Here is a 26,132-nt window from a genome sequence, read left to right on the forward strand (position 1 = left end):
GAGGCACGTATGTAGGGCACTCCCACATGTAGGATTACAGGCATAATGACAGCAGGGCGGGAAATGGTTGTGCAGTTATTATGAACAGAAAAGCTTCCAGTTTCAAAGCATCTCCATCCACTTTCTTCATGCTCATTCAAATATAAATCCATGGCTAGCTACAGTTACATCAATATCATTAACTGTTTGCTCTGTCCAGCCCATCTCCAAATAAACAAAATCATGTCTTTTTGCCACATTTAAACCTGTATATTTGGGGTTTTTTCACAGTGAGTTTGACCTGATTATTTGCAGCACCAACTGTGTTGCACCAACAATACTTTTTTTTTTTTTTGTTAAGAGTGCTTTGCTGCAGGGGTATTTTAAAAGGATTATGTTGTCCAAAAAAATGGGGACAGGAGCTTTGTCCTCAACCCTGTGAGCTGGACAGGCCCCTGTTTGAGAGGCCATCTGGTGAGGTTCTTCCACGGAGAGTCACATGTCCCCTCACAGGTCCAGCAAGGCAATCTGCTGTCCAGTATTAAAATTGGTTTAGGAGTGTCTACAAAAACAGCATGAGTGGAGAAGTGTGGTGCCTCTAATCATTGAAGTAGAGCAAATAAATGACGTATAAACAGTGGCAATGGGTTAAAAGAGATTTTGTTGTAGCATGAACATGTTCATACCACAAAATAAGCAGCTGGAAACAGCAGTGTTGTCAGTAAGCGTTATATAAAGTGTTTGCCAAATTAAATCGTTTTAGGTCAAATTTCCCAAAGCTGCCGCTACAAATTCACAGAAATGTTAAACCTCGACCACAGTGAAACAGATACGAGGTTCATCTGTTAATAACCCCTGAAAACAGAACTGCGTACCAAGGTTTTTGTTAATGAGCTGTCAAAGGGTAAATCTGGATTAGCGGAGGGGAAAAAACAGCTTTTAATGAGTTTCTATTTTTGTGTGTTGCTTTTAGGTGAACATCGCGACCTGATCCACTGCTCCACAGCTTTCATCTGAAACAGATGCTTGGTAACAGATCTGCCTGTGCTTTTTCGGCATCCGCCAACCAAAGGACAGCCGGCCTTTCACCTGTGTAACCTGAGCCAGCATGGATGGAGTCATGATGAATTTCCAATCTTCAATAGAAACTCAATCCCACTGATGTCACTGAAATCACAGTCCTCGAATGAGACCTATCATTATGTCTGATTAATATTAATTAGTGAAAATCTTCTCACACAGCAGATTTTGAGTAAAATATGTGTAAATAATTCTTTGGAAAAAATATCTTGGAGTTTGCGCTGCACTAAGTCTGTCAGAGCTAAGCATGACCCACTTTCTCCTGTGTCCTGTGAACACCTGCACGACACCAGCATATCCCCACGCACTCATGCACAGGCAGCAGTTAATGCTGCCTCAACAGAAAATAATTTAAGAGCTAATAGTACGAGTCATGTGCATTTGCTGTGTTAAAGATACACCTGAATTATGACTGGCATGAAAACAACCTTTGTTTGATTGTGTTAATAGACGACTTGTGTCTTGTTTTTTGCCCGAAAATAATCCAGCAGAATTAGTGAAATGTCAAACATGTGGACAATCAGTTACTTTGACAAGCCTTTTCACACCTTTTAAATGTGTCCATACTCACTCGCCTACAGTAGAAATGTCAGTGATCGTGTAAGCATGTTTATTCAAGCGCTTGTACTGAGAATAATGGGCTGTGTAAACGAGACCACAGAGCCCAGTGCAGGGTGAAGCTTTTTTTAGCAGTTCAGAGTGACCCAGACAGCGCAAACCACGAACGAAGAAACAGCAGGGAGGGAGGGGGGGAGAAAGAAAGGGATGGGACAGGGGGAATATAAATGAGACTAGAGTAAGGGAAAAGTACTGGGCGGATGTGGTGTTGCAGATGCATAATGCCTGAGCACATGTGAGTGGGTGTTGGGGAGCAGCAATGAATGCTGCGAAACAGCAGGGAGACGACGTGGAGTTGGAGACGACTGAAGGTGAACAGCAGAGATGTGTTGCGAAAGGGTGCTGACGTCAGGCACCAACGGTCGAGAGAAACAACAACAAAAAACCCAAAACAAACAGGAGATATGTTGTTTGAGGAAAAGGTTTTAAAGAGAGGCTCTTTAAGGCGAAAGGAAGGACAGTGAGAACAATCGCTGATCATAAAAAGGTCCAGTGGTTAAGACAAAGAGGAATATAAGACTGGAAATAAACTGTGTTTGTAACACCTACACCACAGTGAAATGTTTAGATTTTTTCAGCTAATTGCTTCTTTGGAATCACCTTGCTGGTGCACAAATACTATTTAATGCCTGTCAAACAGTGTTATCTTTAGAATTTGTTAGGTAAAGAAATGAAACGAATGATGTGTTTCTGTGACAGGTGGGGTAGCAAAGTGCCCCTCCTGTACTGACACATAACACTGGTTTATTCCTTGAGTTAGGGGGCCAACATTAGGGGGCCAACATGTGGGCCAAACTAAATTTAGACACAGGTTTAGAGAATAAACACAATCAGACAAGGAAGGAAGTAAACCTAAACACAAGATAGAAACATGCATGAACTTCAGCACTAGAACACAACCAAGACTAAAAGGCTGAGCAAACTGAGTGCACCTGTACAATAAACACAGCTAAGAAATACAAAATCAGAAAGCAACCAGAGCACCTGGACATGAACTGGAATCTTGAACTCCAGGCTGATCAAAAGTCCTGTGGTGCATATAAAGCAAGAACAATGCTGAATCTACATGGGACTGTTGGTTCATTTGCTAACAAGAGAGGGTGGCAGCAGCACTGTGACAATAGTCCCACAGGTCTGAAAGGCTGCTGATGCAGGCTTAATAACCCTCAACCCCTAAAGACTAATCAGAATCAGAATCAGAATACTTTATTGATCCCTGGGGGAAATTATTTTTTGTTACAGTGCTCCATTTTAAACCAACATTAAGACAAGACAGACAATACGCTAACTAAGAATAGTACAATATATACATATATATACATACATACATACATAAGTCACTTATAAATAAATATTTGGAAAAGAATCGTAATGCTGAGTGGAACCCTGCTGTCCAGTTAGCAGATGGCCTGCAGCAGAAACTGAGGCTGCGTAGCTTTGGTCAAGGGCAGCTGAGCATCAAACATTTATTTTACAGTTAATGCCCTATGCCTTGTAAGTCATCACAGGGTTCCTATTATCTTCCACAAGACCAGGTGAGGTAAATGTTCTAGAAGCTAAAGCGGGTACAGCCACTTTGGTGATTAACAGTTTTGATTTAACACAGATTATAGGTTCATTCCTCTCCTTCTTACGGGATGCCACTGGAACTTCAGTTTGCAAACCGGAGAAAGCAAAGTATGGGGGTGAGGGGATGCAGGAAAGAGATGGCAGAGATGAGGCTTGTCTGTCATATGATCCTGGGGTTGCTGTGGCAACTGCTCCCAGTAGTCAGATGAAGGTGTGTCAAGAGCATCGTCAAGTGAGGAAAAAAAGGAGAAATGTGTGAGAGCGAGCTTGTCTTGTGTACTTTGATTCCGCCTTAACCAAGTCTGCTGCACAAGAATAAACCTGCTTCTCTTACACTGCAAAGGTCATGTTCGACTTTTTTGTGTGTGTCAATTAAAACTGTTAAACAGGATTCTGGCCTCCGACAGAGTTTAAAAGCAGGTAATTACACTCATTTGCTATATTCAATCAAAATAGAATAATAATAATCGAATAATGTCTTATTATTAATGATTATAATCATTAATAATAATCCTTCCATTTAAAAAGAATCTGATAATGATGCAGACATGTCAAAGTTAAAGCACAGGAAGCGGACATGTGGGAGCAAAATAAATCCATAAACTCAGCATGAAAAATGGCCTCTCAATACTATCTTCTCCCCCTATCTCGGTGGTAATAAAGAATATTCTGCTGGATGGTGCATGATTTATGGTCCCCTGGGTGACTCGGTCTGCTGCAGTCGTGTCGCACGTCCACGTCTCAATAGAGAAATGACCACCCACCTCATGACTTACAGTTTCATCACAGAGATAAAGCTATTAGTCTGAGATTACTGCAGTGGAGTCCATGTTGGGAAATATTAAAAATAATCTCTGTGTGAATAGTTACTGGGTATTTTTAGTTCCTAAACTGGGTTTTACTGACTTTTACAATCATTTCTGGACAAGAAGGCAACAATAACACCTCATCGCCTCAGCCTGAGGTACATGTCTAACAGGAACAAACGCATCAGCCCAGAGTCATGCAGAGGCTCCAGTCTGGTTTCCAGCTGATGCTGAGTCATTTCAATTATTGATTACTGTTGATTTATTAATGCTTATTTATTGCTGAGTAATTTAAAACTTCTCATGTTTCCCTTTCCTGTGTCTTTGAAAACAGTAAGATTATCTGCTTATATGCTTTTTCTGCTCATATACTGGCTCCCAAAAATCCTTTTATCAAGCAATTTCATTTGTGCAGAGCTAAAAAAAATTCATGGTTAATAGGTAACTATGAGCAGTCTGAGGGGTGGCTGTTCTCCCAAGGAAAATGTCAGAATAAGCCTGTGACCAGCAAATGTTTATGCATGAGACGAAGCGTTAAGAAAGCAAAGGAGGTGATGAGGTGAGTCTGGTAGAGAGCCAGGTCAGTGTGGATGAAGGGGTCTGCAAACCTGACCCTGACCTGAATCTTGGAAACCTGTCCTTCACTGTTTATATCAGGTTTATAATATTACTGTTTTTTGTGCATGACCTTTAATAAAAGCGCAAAACTTTGTTAGACACCACGTTAATTTGAGCTTTATATGGTTGTTTTCTTTGTTTTGTTGCCCAGATCTGCGTGTGATTATTGTTATCAGATATATTTTTCTTAAAATAAACATTTCCTATCAACGCTGACTCTTCTCCGCTATAAAACGCACATTTCAACATTTTGCTCATTTCATCATAATACTGCCACCAGAAACCAGGCTCATTGAGCTCTACCTTAAATATGTTTGTTTTTTTCTTTTTCCTGAGCACTGTTTTTCAGTGTGCCGACCGGTCATGGCTGAACGGTTTCAAATTTCCATCAATTGAAAAGCGAATGACGAAAACTGCGTCAGTCGGTCGTTTCCTCAGGTAGGAGTGGATAACCTTGACAAATCCGCGCACGGTTGTAGCCCCCTTCATTCACTCGGCGTCCTTCTTCCGGCGCAGAGATGCCGTGATGGATCTCAAACAAGTGAAAGAGTGGGGCGTGTTAATTTGCCACTGTTGATAATGAGAGCCACTTCGTGCGTCACGGTGCGCTCTCCACCCTGCACGTCAATTGTTGGCAGTGCAGCATGTGATGCTCCGTCCTGCACTGTCCTGTGAGCGCTCAGTCAGTACCACAGCCGCACACACACATACACATGCTCGTGGTGGATGTATTCATGCCTCTCTCCAGATATTCTCTGACAACTGCGATCGCTTAAGCCCGGATTATACTGCTGTACAAGACTCACGGTGAGAAACTCTTTTCCTGCCATTGCTTCATTTAACATTTCTTTCTGCTTAAAAGTAGTTTTAATTGTTCTGTGTCATACCTGAGATGCTTGCCAACTTTAAAGAGAAGTTGTGTTATGTTGCGAACAAAAAGGCATCAAGATTCAAATGTGCTCCGCGACGCACGCAGGTCTGGGCTCTGGAGTGACCTTGATTCTGCTCAGGACGAGCAGTGAAAACAGAGGCAGAGGTATCGCTGTCATCACCAGATGTCTCACCTGGTGCTCCAGACAGTGATCTCTGTCGTAGTGTTGATGATGGAGATTTTCACATCCTGCATGCTTTCAATTCACACAGTCCCAGCCTCTGAGGTCTAATGCTGCCATTTGGCCATTAAAGACATGCGTGCTTCAGACTTTTAACACTTTTTACTTTGTGAAACAGCTGATTAACCTTTAACTGTGGCTCAGACTTGTAGAGCTCGCTGATAATCGCAGGATCAGCTGATCAATGAAGTCTGGACATCTAATTGAGACTGATTGCAGAAGCTGATGTATACAGGGTTGCCTCTTTATAATCAAACTGCATTTTGCGTCGTGTGTGACACTGTCAATAAGTAACAGCACCTGTGTATGACTGTGTACATGTATCACTAATAACCACCTTCTAGCTAATAGGTGAGGTCCTTCATCCTTATCTGCAAATGAATATAACTTTTAACACACCGTGGTCTGTTTGTATGTCTTTGACATACTGCTTTTCATATATGCTGGTATCTCTTTTTAGCCACAGACTGTTGGCAAGAAACAGAAATCCAAATCATGTGTTTTTACTAGACTGATGATGCAGCTTGTATATCTAAAGCCAGGCCAGGTTGTAACTGTGCGGTGAGAGTCTCTGAAGGACAGCACAATGAATGACCTCAGATAAAGCGAGCCATACCCAAAGGTTTCTTCCAACCTTTTGCTGTAGTATGAAATTGCTCCACACAGACTCGGTCTTAGCATTAGCTGGGGTCATCTGAACTGTGTGCTGATTTTTTTTTTTTCCCAGAGGATTATTGGATGGGTTAGTTGATGTTTGCTGTTTTTATTTTTCCAGTGTTGGCCCCATGATGCAGTCGCTGATTGATATTACGTATCTACTGTAGCGTGGGATTGAATGACAAGACAGAAAAGCAGCACTCGGGTGGTTTTTACAGTTAATGCACACAGGATTATGAAGACTTGTGAATGGCTGCGCTTGGATTATTACATCATGGGATCATCTTGTTGTGCACAGAGGAGGAAATCTGTTTTAGGGATGTTTTGTTTTTTGTGGGGGGTTTTTTCTTTAGGACAGTAAAAGCGCATCAAGAATATGTAGGTTTGTTGTTGTCGGTAGAAGCTCTAAGAGGGTTTGTGGAGCATTTAAGGTCTGCTGAATCGGCTGATACGGAGGAAGCTTGTTTTAGGCTGATGTAAGCAGTGACGATGAGATCTCGGGCGCATCACTGCTGTAGCATCACGTGAAAGGTAGAGCACCTTCATTCAGCTCAAGTGTGGAACTAGAAATATGAGCTCACAATCACAGAGAATACTTTTTCTAGTTAATTTCTTTTTCTTTTCTTTTTCACTTCAGACCTCATATTTTGCAGTTTTTGCATCTCAATTGGAAAACATGATGGAGAAAAGAGCCCACTCAATAAGTAATGAGTCTGTGCAGGCCTGTGATGTGAATAAGGAGAACGTATGAGGGCACTTCATCCAAAGCATCGTGTTTACTTCCTCTATTACATTTGGGTTGAACCAACCACTCCCTCAAAGAGGGGTGGGGATGGATGTTGGCGCAAGGCTCCAGAGGATTAAAGGATTTACATGAAAAAAGCTTCACCAAAGTTAAGCTTTTCAGAACAGGGAAATTAAATAGAACAATTTGCAGGATTGGGAATTTTTGGGACCCGAAAACATTGCATGAGATACAAAGAGCTGCAGTGAGGGGCTTTGTTTCCGTTCCAATCACTGGTGAGCTTTTCTTAAATTCGGATACTGCATACAGTTGCAAGAAAATGGTAAAATGGTAAATGACCCGTATTTGTATAGCGCTAAGAATATGTGGAAAAGTCCTAATAAGCATAACCCAAGCAAACAACACAACAAGACCATTTATTTTTTAGTTAACCGATTCAATATTACGTCCCTATGTGGCAAAGTCGTGTGAATCTTTGCTTTCAGTATCTCAATGTGACCCATTTAAGTGGCACGAAGTGCAACTAAGCATTTGCCTTAACTATTGATCAGCCGTGTGTGATGGTGTGGAGAAGTGCACCCCAAAGCTCAGAGCACATTGCACTCCAACATCTCTGTGAGTTTCCTCACATGAGCGCCACACTTCTGGCCCTTTCACAATACTTTGTGTTGGTAATTTAAAAATATAAACCATCTATTGCTATCATGACTCAGTTTTTCAGTTTCAGATGTCTTGACATTTTTTTCTTTTAGAATTTGCTACCATAACTTAGACTTCATGAGTGCTGGCCCAAATGCAGAAAGGCCTACATCTTGACACAACAAGATCGTGTTTTACAGATGGGATAAGGTTCTTGTTTTTCTTTTCATATGAACCAAATGGTTTTTGGTGTTGTGCATCCACAAAGTCTCCTGACGTTACCACACAGCCCTAAAGGCTGTAAACGGACAGCAGTGATGTTGTCTTTGCAGCCCTGCATTCCTCTGTATTGTTGTTCTCCTGGTGGCAGACTCATAAGCATGTCCAATAGCCAATGTGACATTTAGTTACTTAAAAGTTACCCTGGAATCACGTGTGACCTCTCAAAATGCCCGACTGGTGGAGTCTAAATTCTTTAAAAAGGATTGTTTAATCCTCTCCAGCCTGATGAGCATCAGTCATCTTTTTTTCTCAGGTCCTCGGGTGTTCAGACAACTCATTTCTTCACGCCACGATTCACTTCCTTTTAGTGCTTTTCAGACTATATCAGAGGTCTGATATTTAAATGCTGCTCAGAGTCCACTAACATCTCAGCATCATCGCCTGTTGCTTTTATATTCAAATTTACTGCTAATACTACTCCTCATCACAAACGTATAATATTGGATCAAATTCTGCAATAAATCAATGTGACTGGTTCTGCTGGTTTCTAATTTTTTCCTTAAAGACTTGTAGTAACCTCTGGTAATGCTTTAGGTCACATTTATGCAGAAGCATAATAAAATTGTCCCCAAATCTTATTCGTACAGCTGTCTTTGTGACAAATTGTCTGTGATCCTGTCTTTATGGTGCCATTCTTTATTGGCTCTGGAGAGATATAACCATGTGTTACAATCCAGTGGCTTATTAGGAGGTTAACCAAGCAATAAATGGGGTATTACTTGTGTCAGCTACTGTACAAAGTGTTATTTAACGATCACAGTCAGGAAATTAGACTCACCAAGGGCAGAAACCTTCTACTATTTTATTCACAACGTAGATGCTTAACGTTGTTATCATTTAATAATACAACATCATTACTAAATTAAATGTTATGATGTCCAAACACCATTTTGGGTGCGACTATCGCTCTGTTTTTTTTTTCTGATGCAGGACTGAAGCCAAGAACTGAAATCCAGCAATCGCTCTTCAGCATCGCTCTTCCTTTCATCCCCACCTGACGTTTGGCCTCCGTCACTTCTTCCCGTCTCTCGCTCTCTGTTTCTCTCTCCACTCGCCCCCACCCCCACCCCCCTCCTGACCCTCAGCCTCCCTGATGCCTAAGAACAGCAAGGTGACACAGCGCGAGCAGAGCCATGAGCACGTCACAGAGTCGGTGGCTGACCTGCTCGCACACGAGGAGCCGCTCGACTACAAGAGCAGCTCCCTGAATGTCGGAGGGGCGGCGGGGAAGAAAGTCCCTCAGATAGAGGTCCCTGAAAACGATGGGCGACCCGCCTGGAACAGCAAACTGCAGTACATCCTGGCCCAGGTGGGCTTCTCTGTGGGCCTGGGGAACGTGTGGCGCTTCCCATACTTGTGCCAAAAGAATGGAGGAGGTGAGTCACAGGCAATACTTACAGCATTTACCACATATATACATTCTTCTTTTTAAATATGATTCATAACAGCCTGTCTGGGTCTTGGAACTCTTTCAGGCATCCTACTCATGAGGATTTTGCACTTAAATTCTATGGAACTGATGAGAATTACATTTATTTCTTCATTTAATTAATTAACTCCCTTACATGTTACTCCACCAACACTGCCAGGAAGTAATTTATTATCAATTATCATTTATCCACATTCAGTTGTTATGATGATGGAGAAATTAGTTTGTGTCTTTGTGGCTCAACACTTTTCTTTTGACACTTACTGTAGTACTTTTTCCCATATTTAGCAGGTATTTATATTTCAGTCTCTGTGGAACAATTTTAGTCACAAATCTTTACAAACCCAAATGAAGACTGAGGTTAACGATGGCTTTGGTCTGAGAACTCATGATGTCACATTCATTTTGTAAAGTTGTGTTGAGCAATAACTCTTCAGGCTTTCTAAAGGTCTTTCAAAGGTTTTATTTGGGCATCGCCTGCTTTTTTCACTCATTTTCAGTCGTCCTGGTTCCTCACAGTGTTCAGAGCGATGTCACTGACCTATGAATCATTCAAGCACAAAAAGGCACATAAGGGGATGAACAAGTGTTTTGTCAACACATAACAGACAACTTAGCAAAGAACCACTTATAAATTGTATTTTTAGGCACTTTGTTACTAGCAGGCATAAAATGTATATCTTACATAATGTTATATGTTTTTATAATGTATAAATTTTTTTAGTTGAATCTACAAAAGACATCAAAAAATAACTGGGCTGAAAACCAGTGGCAACGGGGTTATGGAGTGATGACTCCAAATTAGAAACGCTGTTTCAAAGAGGTGTTCAGGAGAGAGGTACAACAGTGAGTGTCTACATTTTCCCAGCAAAATATAAGAGGTTATAAATAACAAACTCTAATACAAAGAGAAGCTAAATTTCAAAAGTAAAAAGAACTAAAAGCTACAGATCCTACAGCCCAAACAGAAATCAAACATGAAAACCATCCAGAAGAAATCTTATAAATGAACAGAAAATAACTAATAATCAGCAAGAATTAGCTTAGGGATTATAACAGATGCATGTGGATATTAAGAAAATATTCTTGTTAACATTTTGGTATTGATCGCTCAGTCCTATTCGAGCAATGGGATTTGTTTTCTTTACAGACAAGCATGTTCGTTTGCCACAGAGAGAGCTGTTCATCTCATGACCTTGACTATCAAAAACAACACGACACTTTCATTCATTTCAGCCCTGCCAAGAGAGCAGCTGTACTGTGCATAAAGCAGCCAAGTCTAAAAATAGCTGCATTATTGATTACTATAGCCAGTAGGGCAGGCCAGGCTCAACTGATACCCTGGTAAACAGAGAGCTGTATGGAGAATGAATGTAACTGTATGAGGTTTTATTTTTCTCAGGTATGCATGTACTCTATGTAATCGGAGGCGCATGCAGTGTAAACTGGTGTTCATTGTAGGAAAAACACCTTGTCATCATGGGCTGACAGATCTGCTCTTGCTTCATTGGTCTAAGTGTTTTTAGCTTTACTGCTTGTGCCTGACTTACAGCATATACGTAGGATTTATTGCCTATAGGCCAGATTTACTGCCAGTAATCTTCCACCAGCACTTGCCAGGTTATGCGATTTGACAAGCAGGCATTTTTCATTGTGTAATTTGCTGTCTGCCACCCAATTACAGACACATTAAAGATCAGGGTTGCTGGCCGCTACTGATGTGTGGACTCCTCTCTCGTTTCCTCCTTTCCTCAGGACACGCCTTTCTCTTTCTCGTTCAGCATCCTCTGTCATTCTTCCTCCTCTGAGATGCCTATCCTGCATCACATTTTTTAGTGGCCTCTGGTTTCAACTAGCGGGTGATGAAGTGGATTTCAAGTTTGGCAAGAGACCAGAATCGCTCACTAAATTTAACTTCCTCTTTATTTCAGCTTTCTGGATTTAGCCTTTTGCCTCCTCTCATCTCTCTGCCTCATTACTCCACCGACTGTGAGATGCATGTACTACTGAATGTAATTCCCGCTTCTGATGTATTAATAGTACATGTTTGCCAGCTATAAGTCTTTATATCCAGGATGATGACTCACCCCTCACACATAAAACACAGTTGCGTCCTGATGATTCCTCTCTGGATTAAGCTCCAAAGGGGACAAATTCAGACATCCTTTAAGATTAAACTATATTTCAAAGAATATTTATCAATGAGGCTGAGTTAAACAAAACAAGTTTTATTCCGGCAAAAATGCTGTCAGGAATATACCAGGTTATGCAATGGGCATTAATTTTTACTTCTACGTTACATCTACGACGTACCCTGTGTGTAGTTAGCAGAGGGATTGCTTTCTTTAACTTGATCTGTTATTTTCTATTTAAATTAAAAAATGAAGGAAATGGACAGGAGGAAACAAAATTACTGAACTGACCAATCACAGTCATTGTGGGCTGAGTCGAAATAGTTATATTTTCTAGAGAGGTGCATCTCAGATCTTAGGTTGGGCCATAGGTTACGATGTGGGGTTCCAGAAGGGTTAGTACTTAAGACGTACAGTGAATATTTAACCCAGACACAAAATCCACTGTCAGTCTTCATCACAGCAACAACAACAGCTGCAAACCCAAAAAACTGCAGGTAATTTTGTCAGAGACACCCTCCATAACAGACAGCAGTGCATAGCTGCAGTTTAACAAGCTGAAGCTGCACAAGTCACCTTTGTAGGAGTTCTTAAGTCAGTGATCTGGCAAGTAGTCAGCAAACAGCGGGGATGCTCTCAATCCAGTTCATTACGTTTTTTATTTAGTTAATTGTAGTTTTAGTGGTGTGAGCCAATGGTTATTGAAGCCATCGGTTGACCATTTTCACTGTAGTTAAACCAGATGTAACAGACAACAGAATAGAATAGAGTCGCCCTTTATTGTCACTGCACAACGAAATTGTGGGAGGGAAAAAGCTCGTGCGCCGCCCGGGAATCGAACCCGGGTCGCAAGAATGGGAATCTTGCATGATACCACTACACCAGCGGCGCAACGGTATACCGCTAATGGAGGCCCATCATAGCATAGCCCGCTTTACCGTGCACTTTATCCTATCGCATAAAACCTGAGAGCAGTGACTGAGGGTGTTTAGTGGGATCACGCGAGAAGTAAAAAGGTTATTTTCCCACAGTTTGATACAACTGTCCTACTTTTACTGTAGCAGCCAGAGGACACCCAGTGCTACCCATTAGCGTAGCACTAGCATTTTACAGCATGAAAAAGCTCCCTATCCAGGGGGACAAGGACTTGTGATTTCCTGTGTAAGTTAGCCAACCAAACAGCAACACTTTTTTTCCTAGAAACACCAAATCTTTTTTGTTTGTTTGTTTTTTCAGGCGCCTATCTGGTTCCTTACTTCATCCTCCTCCTCATTATTGGCATCCCTCTCTTCTTCTTGGAGCTGGCAGTGGGTCAGAAGATCAGGCGTGGAAGTATCGGGGTGTGGAACTACGTCTGTCCCCGCCTGGGTGGAATAGGAATGTCAAGTCTGATGGTAAGCTGAGATGCTTCTGTTCCTGTAAGGAGTGTGAGACAGAGCCATCATCTTTTTAACTGTGAGCCAAATGTACACTCTTTCTTTAGCAGTGCTCTTAAAGTCTTTAGCGGCTCCATAGGAAGCAGTTTGACAAGTGAAGCATGGTGATGAGATCAAAGAGGTTCTATTTATTTATCTATCTAGTTAAAGTTATATCTTGATGCAGGTTTATGAAGGTATTGACGTGTCTGAGAGTGGAAGGTAGTCTTACTTCAGAGCTGCAGAAGTAGCTATAAATATCTCACAGAAGATCACTGTTGAAAAGAGAGCACTTCAATTATTCATGCTTCCCTCAACCTTATTTAGCTTCTGAATGTCCTTGCTGGCAAGGCTGCTCCAAAGACTGACAGCAGCATTGGGACATGCACAAAGCACCTGCCTCATTTGCATGTTTTTCTCACTCTGCACAGATGATCCTCTGCACATGTGATGTCTATATCAAACCTGACATCACATATTTGTACCTCATTAAATGTTATCTGGCTGTTTCTGTCGCATAACGCCATCTATCTGTCTGTAGGTGTGCGGCTTTGTGGGTCTCTACTATAATGTGATCATCGGTTGGAGCATTTTCTACTTCTTCCAGTCCTTCCAGTATCCTCTCCCATGGAGTGACTGCCCAATCAGAAAGAATGGGACACTTGCCAGTGAGTTTATATGAACTTACTTTAGTGCAATACCAACATTTGTTAATTGACAGTAAACGCTGTTTCACAGATGCATTTCTCTCCAAAATCTCATGGTAGTCCCTCTCATTAGTTGTGCAGTTACAAAAGATGACTAAAGGATACTGCCTCCAATGCCATTCTGCTAGGATGGCTATAGATAAACAGGAATGACAGTTTTGTGCAGACACAGGTTGCCCAAAATGTAAAGCTAAAGTTTAAAGTGCAGCAACTTAAGTTTAGCTATGTAACATGGTTTAGTTATTCCAAACTGTGATATTTCCTGCATATAACCAAAGTTAAAGGAAAAACCCTGAAGACTGATCTGGACTTAATGTCAAGAGTCTCTTGGCTAAGAAGAGGAATTTGGGGATGGAAAAGCAATTTTCCTTTTAGGCAACAATTTAAAGAAAGGATACAAAAAGAGTTTGTATTTTTTCTCTCATAGGGTTCAGAAATTCACACATGGGTCTTTCAGACAGTGGGAACAAACAGCCAGTATGAGGATTAAGATGAAAGACAGTTTGGATTCTTGAATTCTCGTAAAACCACCAATAACTTGAAGTTAATATTTGGGCCACTCTTCATTACAACATCGCTTCAGTTCATTGAGAATTGTACGTGTTTGTTTATGCGGACGCTGCACCGGTCCGTCGTGGTGAAGAGGGAGCTGAGTGTAAAAGCGAAGCTCTCAATTTACCGGTCGATCTACGTCCCTACCCTCACCTATGGCCACGAGCTGTGGGTAGTGACCGAAAGAACGAGATCGCGGATACAAGCGGCAGAAATGAGCTTCCTCCGAAGGGTGGCTGGCCTCTCCCTTAGAGATAGGGTGAGAAGTTCGGCCATCCGGGAGGGGCTCAGAGTAGAGCAGCTGCTGCTCCACATCGAAAGGAGCCAGCTGAGGTGGTTCGGGCATCTGACAAGGATGCCCCCTGGGCGCCTCCTGGGTGAGGTGTTCCAGGCATGTCCCACCGGGAGGAGGCCCCGGGGCAGACCCAGGACACGCTGGAGAGATTATATCTCTCGGCTGGCCTGGGAACGCCTTGGTATTCCCCCGGATAAGCTGGAGGAGGTGGCTGGGGAGAGGGAGGTCTGGGCCTCTTTGCTTAGGCTGCTGCCCCCGCGACCCGGCCCTGGACAAAGCGGATGAAAATGGATGGATGGATGGATGGATGGATGGATGGATGGATGGATGGATGTTTATGAATAACTCTCTTAAGTTCCCATCGCAGCATTTCTCCCATGTTGAGGTCGGCACTTTGACTGGCTTTTTGCAGAGTCGATTCTTTTCTTTTTCAGACGTTCTGTTGTAGGTTTATTACTGTGCTGTGCTGTGATTGTTGTCGTGACCTAGCTGTGGCCAAGCTTTAGCTGTCGAACAGATGGCCTCACTTTTGACTCTAGATATCTTCGGCATATCGAGAGGTTCATGCCTCACTAAATGACTGCAAGGTCCTGTGGCTGCAAAAACAAGCCCAAATCATCACCCTTCCACTACCATGCTCGGCAGATGGTTTGGGGTGTTTGTACTCACATGCTGCATAGAGCAGGGCGATATGACCAAAAATATTTATCACGATATACATTTGAAAATTTGCGATAACGATATAACTGACGATATAATTGACACTAGACAAAATACTTTACAACTCCACAACTTTATTAGTGCAAAAAAAAAACCCCAATGTATTTTCACTTAAACAAGCAGCTGTTTTTTATCTGCATTAAAGTTATATAAAAATTTAACAGTGCAAATGCAAATTCCTTGCTGACAGTTTAACCAAAAGGCATTTCCAGTGGAAATTGGCCGACAATGAAAACAAAGGCACTGCACATTTGCGTTTTACCCATATTCTATCGTGATATTTCATTTTCTTATCGTTGCCCAACATTATACCGGTATTACCGTGAGCGGTACGATATGAGGTAGAGCTCTTTGTTTTTCTGCACTTTCTCTGCACAGTCTGCGATGAATTTGCTTGGATGTTCACTCCACGGAAGATTGTGGCATTGTGTTAATACACACCGGAACGTTCCAGTTTTTATAGAGGTGGTCACTCTTGCAACGTACTGTTGTTACTTACAGTCCTGTGAAAATCGTTCTTTTTCACATGACCGTACAGGAAAACTGTCTTAACTGCAGGTCACTGATGCATTTAATGCAGGCCGCTTAGGGTTTGATTTTTAAAGGTTCAGTATGATGAGAAAATCATGCTACTGATTTGGTGAAACATTGCAGATTGCACATAATTCTCACAGTTATACTTCAATGGATTGCTGTGTTACAAAGCTTCAGTCTTCATCAACACTCCTGAGCAGAAGACACAAGCTGTCTTCCCTTCACTACAACTTTCTGTCAAGACTTCACTTGCCTAATCCAGATTAAAACCCACTGGAACTTATTCGATTAGTGGTGATTATATTGTAAACCCTGGGGCAGCCAAAAACCAGCATGTGAATGACTCAGCAAGGCTGGCAGAAAGACGGGGGAAGCAGAGATTCATGCTGAAGGACGCTAATGCTGAAGGACAGCAGCAGACTGTAAAATATTTCACGGCCGCTGTGATGACATACACGTGGAAGCAAATCGATCAACAAATATAGTAAAGAACAACTTGATTCAGTTTAATTTGTGAAGCATTTTCACCTGCTTGTGCTTGACTTTTTTCTGTGTGCCGTGTGTGTCTCTGCACAGATAAAGCTCAGTAATACGTGATCATATTATCACAACACCGCTGCCTCTACTCTCAGCCACACACAGTATATTTCATTTCTTCAAGGTAACAAGTTAATACACTGTGAGGAAAATCTCAAGGGTTGTGACTTTGAGTTGTGTGTTTTGCATACCAAGTACACAGATGACCTTGTGTAAGTGAGAAATATAAACCAGCCAAATCTTGTAATACTGACCCCGAGCAAACATCCTCTGCACCAGTATACTCTCCTTTCGCTCTCCTCAGGCTCCCTGCAGTCTTTTCAAACCTTTTCTCTTCTTGCTTCCTCATTATCACCCAAATTAAACTTTTCTTTCCTGTCATCTACAGTTGTGGAGCCAGAATGTGACAAAAGCTCGGCTACGACCTATTTCTGGTACCGGCAGACTCTGAACACGACCAGCACCATCGCAGAGAGCGGCGGCCTCAACATCAAAATGACCCTGTCTCTGCTGGTAGCCTGGATCATTGTCTGCCTCGCCGTCATTAAAGGAATCGCTTCCTCTGGGAAGGTTGGGAAACCATGACACAGAAACATTTAGGAGAAAAGTGTGGAGGCTTGTTTTTTGCTGAATTGATGTCTTTTTCTTTTGCACCTGTACAGGTGATGTACTTCAGTTCTCTTTTCCCCTACGTGGTGCTGTTCTGTTTCCTGGTCAGGGGTTTAATGCTGAAGGGCTCAGTAGATGGTATCGCTCACATGTTCACTCCCAAGGTTAGGATGGAAGAGTCATTGTTCCTCACCTCTGTTTTTTCAACCATGCATGCTAACAAAAGCCTCTCCTCACATCTCAGTTGGAGAAGATGCTGGAGCCGCAGGTGTGGAGGGAGGCCGCCACCCAGGTCTTCTTTGCCCTCGGTCTGGGTTTTGGAGGAGTCATTGCCTTCTCCAGTTACAATAAGATTGACAACAACTGCCACTTTGATGCCGTGCTCGTCTCTGTCATCAACTTTTTGACCTCCATTTTGGCCACACTGGTTGTGTTTGCTGTGTTGGGCTTCAAAGCAAACATCATGAATGAAAAGTGTGTTGTGGAGTAAGTTGAACACTGTTTTTTTGGGGGGGGGGTTTTGGCAACATTGAATGTAACCCAAAGTCCGACAGCAAGGTTCATGAGTACTGCATATTAACCAAAAATCACACCTCAAAGTTACAATCCCCACAGTCTTTATGTTATAAACAGTGGCAGTTATCCTTATTTTCTGTCACATATATGTTGTTACAGTGATGGATCCTCATATTTTCAGATACTGTGGTCAGTGCACGTGCGAGCAGTGCTTTCGAGCCAAAAGGCCCATCTTCAGATTGTTCTGAGTTCTTGGTTTCTGATGGTGTTTTTCTGTTCGTGACTCTATCTGATGTCAAAGACGGGGAAAGTCCCCGCTTGAAGACAAGATGATTCTTCTCAAAGTTTTAGCCTCATATAATAAATGTACAAACATGCTATTCCAACTTATATGAGGACCAGACAATCAGGGGAAAGTTGAAAATTTAATTAAATTATGATGTCTTTTGTTTTTTTAATAAATTTGAAACATGCAAGCTACTCTGGTAGAGTCCAAGAATATAAAATAATAATAATAATAATAATACATTTTATTTGAGGGCGCCTTTCAAAAACCCAAGGTCACCTTACAAAAGAACAAAATTAATAAAAGAAGCAATAGTCATAAAATACATAAAATCAGTTAAAATTGCAAAGCAGAACTTGACAACAGATGAAATGAGCACTAAAGCGAATAAGTCAGTTTGAACAGAAGTTTTGAGCTGTGACTTAAATGCGGGAAGAGAGTCTATATGTCTTATGGCTGGAGGAAGAGAGTTCCAGAGCCGAGGAGCAGAGCGACTGAAAGCTCTGTTCCCCATAGTGGTGAGACGTGCGGACGGAACAGTAAGATGAATAGCAGATGAGGATCTGAGCGGGCAGGAGACAGTGGTGATATGGAGCAGGTCACACAAAATAAGGGCAGGGATAGCTCAGTGGGTAGTGTGGTCACCTCATGATCGAAAGGTTCCACTGAATGGTTACCCTGAGGTACCCCTGAGCAAGGTACCGTCCCTACACACTGCTCCCCGTGCGCCTGATTTGCGGCTGCCCACTGCTTCACTGTGTGAATGGGTTAAATGCAGAGAGAGTAATTTCTCCACGGGGATCAATAAAGTATACATTATTATTATGTATCTGGAAATGAGCATAATTTGAACTATGGGAGGAAGCCAGAGAGCTTATTTTGAGGTCACAGCACTAACCACTGCATGAAAAATGCATGTATCCATTTACTCTTTTAAAAATACATGTTTTTGGCACATTAACAAGTTAAAACTCTGTAAATTTGTTCCAAACGCAAAGTACAGGAGTAAAAACCACAATTTTTGTTGCGCTTTTTACCTACCTAATTATTTATGAGGAAAAAAATCACATCCTTTATAAAGAATATGAGGATACCAAAGTGTAAGCTAAATAGGTCTAAATTGTCTCTATTGTGATCATTTATTAAATTACTGAGTGGTAGGTGAAATTGTAAATGGATGTTTGTATCTAATTTAAGAGACAATCTAATTTAATTTAATCTAATCTTTAAGTAATTTAACAGCAACAGTTTTTTTTTTCAAGAAATTGTACCTTACATGGCTTTTTGTCAGAGCATCAGTCAAGCAGTGTGGCACAAAATATGTATTGGATTCATTGTGATTCTGACCTTTTCTGTCTGCAGGAATGCAGAAAAGATCCTGGGATACCTCAACTCCAACGTCCTGAGTCATGATCTTATTCCTCCACATGTGAACTTTTCCCATCTCACCACGTCGGACTACGCTGAGATGTACGGGGTCATTAAAACGGTCAAAGAGGACAGCTTTCCCCAGCTGGGTCTGGAGCCGTGTGCTCTGGAGGATGAGCTGAACAAAGTGAGCCTTTGGCACACATAACTCAGCTGAATCCACAGCATGTTCTGTGTTTCACACCTCTCAATGTCTCTCTGCAGGCTGTCCAGGGCACCGGCCTGGCCTTCATCGCCTTCACAGAAGCCATGACGCATTTCCCAGCATCTCCCTTCTGGTCAGTCATGTTCTTCTTCATGCTCATCAACCTCGGTCTGGGCAGCATGATCGGCACCATGACTGGCATCACCACACCTGTCCTTGACGCCTACAAAGTCCAGAAGGAGCTTTTTACAGGTACGCCGCTCCCCAGCACCACCGCCACACTGACTCCCTCAGCCTCTGTGCTATTAGTAGTTGAAACCCCTTGCTCAGCACTTAGAAAGGATTAAAGTACATCTGGGAATGAGCTGCATTAGTATTTATGTGCTGTGAGCAAACTGAATGGAAAGCAGAAACAGGAAATAATAGCACTTAATGGCAAATAAAACCTTTTTAATTCTCATCTGTTTTTTCAAACTTTTTCCTAATCTTTTCTTCCAAATGAGCTCCAATTGTTTCTGTGTTTGTTTCAGTGTGTTGCTGCATCATCGCTTTCTTATGCGGCTTGTTGTTTGTTCAGCGGTCGGGAAATTACTTTGTCACCATGTTCGATGATTACTCGGCTGGTCTGCCTCTCACTGTAGTGGTCATCCTGGAAAATCTGTCTGTTGCTTGGATATATGGCACCAAAAGGTGAGGCTAACTACAAGATGCTGCTCAAAGCTGTGTATCAAACTACAAAAGTGTATCCAAGGAAAGGATCCTTACTGCAATTTGTTGTTCTTCGTCAGGTTCATGCAGGACCTGGAGGACATGTTAGGTTTCCGACCTTATATCATCTATTTCTACCTTTGGAAGTACGTCTCCCCTTTCTGTCTTATCGTTCTCATCTCGGCCACTGTCATCGAGATGGCCATCAGCCCACCAGGATACAACGCCTGGGTTCAAGAGCTGGTCAGTCTGTCTGTGTGTGTGTTTGTGCTGTTTTGGTGTAAAAGAAGTTTTCAAATGCTTCACTCAGGGAAAAGAAGCTAAAACATGACACGAAAACTGCTAAAATGTAAGCAAAATGTCCAACAGCAACAGTCGTATTTGACAAATTGTACTTCGTTTTTCACAGGATTGCATACCGTGTCTCTGTGTGAGTAAGAATAAAAAGCACAGAATAAATTCCCACCATTACACAGCCACACAGGGTGTACTTTGTAGGAGTGATTGGGGGGTTAGTTTTCACCTGGAACGTTTGAAAAGTGTTTCCTTTTCATTTCACCCCTCTGTCATTTTAGGCTCAGGAACGCTTCCAGAGCTATCCTCCCTGGGCTCTGGCCATGTGCTTCGCTCTTATCGCTGTGGCCATGCTTCCGCTCCCTGTTGTCTTCATCGCCCGACACTTCAACTTGATGTCAGATGGCTCTAACAAGCTGTCTGTCTCTTACCATAAATCTATGATGAAGGACATATCCAACCTTGAGGAGCAGGATGAGGCTAGATTCATCCTTGGAGGCAAACCAGGCGAGGCCCCATCATCAGGGCCAGCACGTAAACCCTTCCTGACACCTGGAGGAAACAAACCCATGGACTCCCTGTCTCCAAACATCTGCTATGGTACTAGCTACCAAAATGCTGCCATAAGCCCCACCACACCAACTACACCAAGCACACCTCTCACACCAGAGTCTGACTCTTGACTGTTGCCCAGCCTTGACAGACTCCCCTCTGACCACCCCTGTAGCACAACTTTACCCATGAGGTCTCCACTGGAGCTCAGCGCAGCTCCAGGAATCCTCACCACTGCCCTGCTAATGCCACAAAACTGTACGTAGCCATCCAGTTTATGAGCGCTTCCAAAATAACACGAAGGAACTTCATGAGAAGATTTCCAGAATGTTTCCAAGCATCTGGAAGTTAGAAAACAGGAAATAAGGGATGCATTTCACTGTTTTACAATAAACGAAACTCTGGAATCAGGTTGAGATTAACAGTGACACACTACATCTGTATATATTTAAAAACATCAGGTTAATGTGTTCAGAATGAAGTTCTGTGATCTGATTTTCTTTGCCTTAGTTTAAGGATCCCCTAGCAGACACCGACCCCATAGTATAAGGACAATGTCTGCACAGTGCAGGTAGTGTGAAAGAGTGAATGTAGTAGAGTTTGTGAGGTTCTGCTGGTTTCCTATGTAGCAATAATGGGTGTCAAAGCCATGTACCACTTAATACGCAGCAGGTTTTCTTTATATTAGATGTTATGCAGTCGACAAGGTGCAACTGAAAAGTTCCAAAACCATACCTGATTCAGATTTGGACAAATTGTTCTTCAAGGTCATGCTCAGCACAGCTGTGGAAAGTCCCATTTTCACTCCACAGTGTGCGCTGTGAATTCAAGTCACAACTAAACTCTACTGTAACGTCCTGAGGTGTCTGAGGAAGACATTCACAGCAAACCACCTGACCTGTGGTGTTTGCCACTGTGTGATGGCACACAAGGAATCAAAAAAAACAAAACACTCGACTCTGTATGTTTAAGAAAATGACTTTAAAGGTGAGCACTTCCAAATTAAGATCAGGTAACGTTTTTGGCCACAGACTCGCAGCTCTGTTCTGATGCCGTGAGATTTGTTTTCATAGGACTATGATTTGTAAAATATGCTAAGACGACTCTAAAGGCACCCGTTTATGTTCCAATCAGACCCCACATCCACCTCCTCCTGTAATTTGCGTGTAGAGTCTATTGTTGTTGTTCATTTTGTAAAAACAAAAAAAGGTGTAAAATCACAATGTACAGTATAGTTATAGTGATGTAACATACCTTTAGGACTCTGGGTTTTATTAACCGGGAGCTCAAACCACTGTTTCATTATCCATCACTCTCACGTCTTCGTCTCCGTGCTGTAGAAACACACTCATTTCAGTTTCTCCACCAAAGAGTTAAAAGTAAACAACAAAACACTTGAAATCTGCTCCAGAATAACAGACCTGTTACACTGGACTGCAGTGAAAGTGAACTACAACCCAAAACACAACGCGGGCACGAAGCTCGCAAACTTTGCTTTTCTCCTCCTTCAAAAAAGCACAAAGGAGATTTTGACTCACTGAGCACAAGCAGATTATTGGCTGGAATTGTCTCAAGCATTGATCCACATTTTAAAATGAACTCCTGCCGAGACATATTATGGGACACACAGCAATATATATTTATATTGGCGCACAAACTGTGTTAACTTTGAACAAAAAAAATGAACTTAAAATAAGAAAAATAGCTACGGACCAAAAGATTAAAAAGCAAAAATTCCAATTCTGTGAACTTATCAGCCGACCTGATAGTGTGCACCTTTGAAAGCCTTAGACTCCTCATGCACAGACAGAAGTACACATGCACACACATACACACTGCTCTCTGTGTTACAGGGCCTGCCGTGGCGCAGCAGGGATTACGGTGATGGTCGCTGACTTGAGTTGAAACTGAGCACATTTAAATTCCTATTTAAAGGAATCTTTAATTTATTTTTTTAATCACAATATTTACAGCCATGGTGTTTAGGTATAAATGGACTATATTTATATTCCTGTATATTTGCTGTTACGTAGGCGTGATGAATTACAAAGATTTATCTTTTACAAGCGTTTAGTATGTATACTGTGTATTTTAATCTTGTGTGACGCTTATTGAGTCTGTACATTTTAGAACTGTTCTGTAGTTTGTGGAGCTGATCGTGGACATGAAATTGATGCTGCACTGTGGAGCTGATGTACGGTCTTGTTTAGTCGTGTGTGTGTCCACTTCCGGTTTAGTGGTCTAATCGTTCACCGAAAGATGCTCTCAAAATGTCCTGTTAGCCAACAGGTTCATGAAAGGCTGTCTCTAAAATATGTTTAGCGTAGATGACACAGCATGCTAACATCCTGAGCAGATATCTTTCCAGATGTATACAAAACTTGCAAGCACTTTTTTTTTTAGGTTGAACCACTCTGAGGTCACCCATTGATTTTGGACTTTGTTCAACTTTTTAATCCTCGGGTATTTGGACAAGAGGGTGGCATGCTAAGTTATAAGCTAAAGTTAGCAAGCTTGCTACTAAGCTGCATTCATAATCTGTACAGCTTCAATGCACAATAATAAACACCTGCTAATAAAGCTCAACAACAAGGTTCCAGAAAGTAAATTTCTCCACAGGGATTTTAATTATGAGCTATAATGTTTTAGCCGTCTAAAGTAGACTCACTACGAGCTACGACATAATCAAACAATAGTGCGACAATTAGTGATGTGCGGATCGATACTGAAATATCGATTCCTCCGATACCAGTCATTTATGTTCTAGAATCGATTCTCACATTAAAATATTGATATTTTAGTAATTTAGGGTAAATTTGTAGTTTATCATTAACAGGAACACAGTGGAAATAACCTATTTCATTCGGATTGTCTACAATTGGAAGGAACTACTTCCTCTTCCATTCAAATAGCGCACAACTTCAGGTTTTTTATTTCTATATGATGAACTCTGCATTATTAAGTGATAAGAACAAGTAATCTGATGTCCTGTAATCATTATGACACTATAATTTGAGATACAATAAATAAAATACGTTTTTGTACAAGGTATCGGTATCAGATCAGTATCGTCGATACCACCCTGAATTTTACTTGGTATCGGATTGGAAAGGAAATCAGTGGAATCGCACATCACTAGCGACAATCTGCTCCTGTGGAGACCAAAGAGTCTGCATGAGATGGAAAAGAACTACACTACCCACAATCCTAAATTGAAAAAGTGACATCTCTGATTATGGAGGTTGTTGTTATCCAGATATATTAGATTAAAAAACATGTAGCCAGCACAGAGTCAATAAAAGGGAAATTTATCCATAGAAGCAAAGGACATTTTTCATTTTTAGTGCTTCAAAGGTTAGCATCTTAACATGGGAGCCTATAGGGATTGACTCACTTTTGGAGCCAGCCTCAAGTGGCCACCAGAGGAACTGCAATCCTGGAGGTTGCTGCTTGGGTGGTCCACACCTTTGCAAATTTATTTAGGGGCAGGTGAAAAATTGCTGATTCAAAAACACAGCATCCAACAAGAAGCAAGATGACTATTATCAGCGTCCTCCAAAGCATCTCCATCGACATCATTAAAATAAGGTGTCGTTCATACAGAGTAACGCAACAGGCATCACTGGGTTTTTTATGCACTCAGAAGTAACATTGATGAAATACTCACTTCTGCCCACATCAGAGACAGACAAACACTTTACTGGAAAAATCATATATATATATTTACTGGATGCAATCTTTTGCATCCAGTTTGGGGGGAAAAACACAGACACATGTATCAGGAATATGCTGGGGGTTTTTTCAACTGCTCTATATGTGGAAAAATACAGTTTCCTTTAACAGTGTAAGGATTCAGAAATGAATGTAACACGGTAGGTTTGATCCACAAAGTGGGATTTTTCTTTCTGTTTGATTGGTTTTGTTTTTCTCTCTGAATCAAACATTTTCAGCTTCCAAGCACATTTTTCATCCAAGTTTGCACGGAGAGACCTGAGCAAAGGATTTGGCTAATCCTCCTTTGGCAATGTTTTCGCCCCCTGGTGGTAGCTCTATGAACAGCAAGTTGTCACAGTCCATTCAGGAATTAGTTTTCTGCTGTGTAATGAGTGGATCACTAGTGTGGTTACAGATGTTTTGTGTTTGGTGTGTGAGCCGTTTTAGTGTAAGAGTGTATCACGCAGACATCTCTGGTGTGTTCATGTCTGTAAATAATGTTATGTAACCAAACTATTCTGGAGACAGATTTTATTAACGTGATGTAGATTAATGTCTTAAAAGTTTTAGCAGTAAGTATAACAAAAGTTAGAAATGAATGTGATCAATGCACTTTTTTCACAAGACTGCAAAAAGCTAACGTCTGTTTTCGTTGTCTTGTTTCCAGTACATTTAAAATTTGATGAAAAGCAATATGATGTTATTTAAATGACAGAATAACTGTGGCTGAAAGCAAATCCTGTCTGTGAAAAACAATCCTTAGAAATAACCCCCAACACTGGTGTGTGCACATGTGTGTGTGTGTGTGAGATGTGAGTTTCTGCTTGGTGTGTGCAAAGCCTTAGTGAGCACACACTTCAAACAGGAGACACATGTCCCTTTACAGCTTCCCTCTCTTTCCTCTTTCATTTTATGAATGTATCATACTGAGAAATACTGTAAAAATTGTGACCATAAAAAAATTATTCTAATAAAGAGTGGACAAGCTGCTGTGACGTTTCTGGACTTTTTTGGTTTAAATTCATTCTCGGTCAAAGTAAACATGATTTATCAGATGTTGGTGGTGATCGATACATCAGCCAGTACTATTTTCTAGAGTACTATTTTCAGTGTCGGCATTTATTACAGCCGATAAATGAACATTTTAAAAGTGAAGAAGAGACGACCTGCAACGCTGGGAGTGTTGATGTTACATAGTTTGTTTCGGCTCTTCAACTTCCCTGTTGGCAACACGTGTCTGGAACATAAACGCGACTACAGATCAGAGCAGAGTCGGGTGTAAATGAGTTATCCACAAGTATTTTTAAACTGTATTGCTTTATTATGTTAGTAAGCACTCATATATAACTAGACATAACAAATGTTAGGGAGATCTGTCTGTTTAAATATAGTTTTTTAAACCGATTTTTTAAACCGCCGCATATCGGTATCTATATCGGCCTTAAAAATCCCAT

At 41.5% G+C, this 26,132-nt stretch overlaps 1 protein-coding gene and 1 non-coding gene across 2 annotated transcripts; one reads left to right on the forward strand and one right to left on the reverse strand.

Moving 5' to 3' along the window:
• Positions 1–4,984: 4,984 nt before the first annotated feature.
• On the forward strand, positions 4,985–25,665 carry LOC147330655 (sodium-dependent neutral amino acid transporter SLC6A17-like). The gene is made up of 12 exons (XM_086292373.1): positions 4,985–5,477; positions 9,036–9,481; positions 12,903–13,060; positions 13,623–13,749; positions 16,815–16,996; positions 17,089–17,199; positions 17,280–17,521; positions 19,200–19,392; positions 19,470–19,662; positions 19,941–20,100; positions 20,199–20,361; positions 20,694–25,665. The coding sequence occupies exons 2-12, from the start codon at positions 9,199–9,201 to the stop codon at positions 21,093–21,095; spliced, it is 2,214 nt and encodes a 737-aa protein (XP_086148499.1). The 5' UTR covers positions 4,985–5,477; positions 9,036–9,198; the 3' UTR covers positions 21,096–25,665.
• On the reverse strand, positions 12,487–12,557 carry trnag-ccc (transfer RNA glycine (anticodon CCC)). The gene has a single exon. It is a non-coding gene; the product is annotated as a tRNA-Gly (tRNA).
• Positions 25,666–26,132: the final 467 nt, after the last annotated feature.

Source organism: Aulonocara sp. 'chitande type north' Nkhata Bay, linkage group LG5, assembly GCF_057382095.1.
Source record: "Aulonocara sp. 'chitande type north' Nkhata Bay isolate Kocher_YH1m ecotype deep benthic linkage group LG5, A_spYH_male_GT1.1, whole genome shotgun sequence".
Classification (NCBI taxonomy): domain Eukaryota; kingdom Metazoa; phylum Chordata; class Actinopteri; order Cichliformes; family Cichlidae; genus Aulonocara; species Aulonocara sp. 'chitande type north' Nkhata Bay.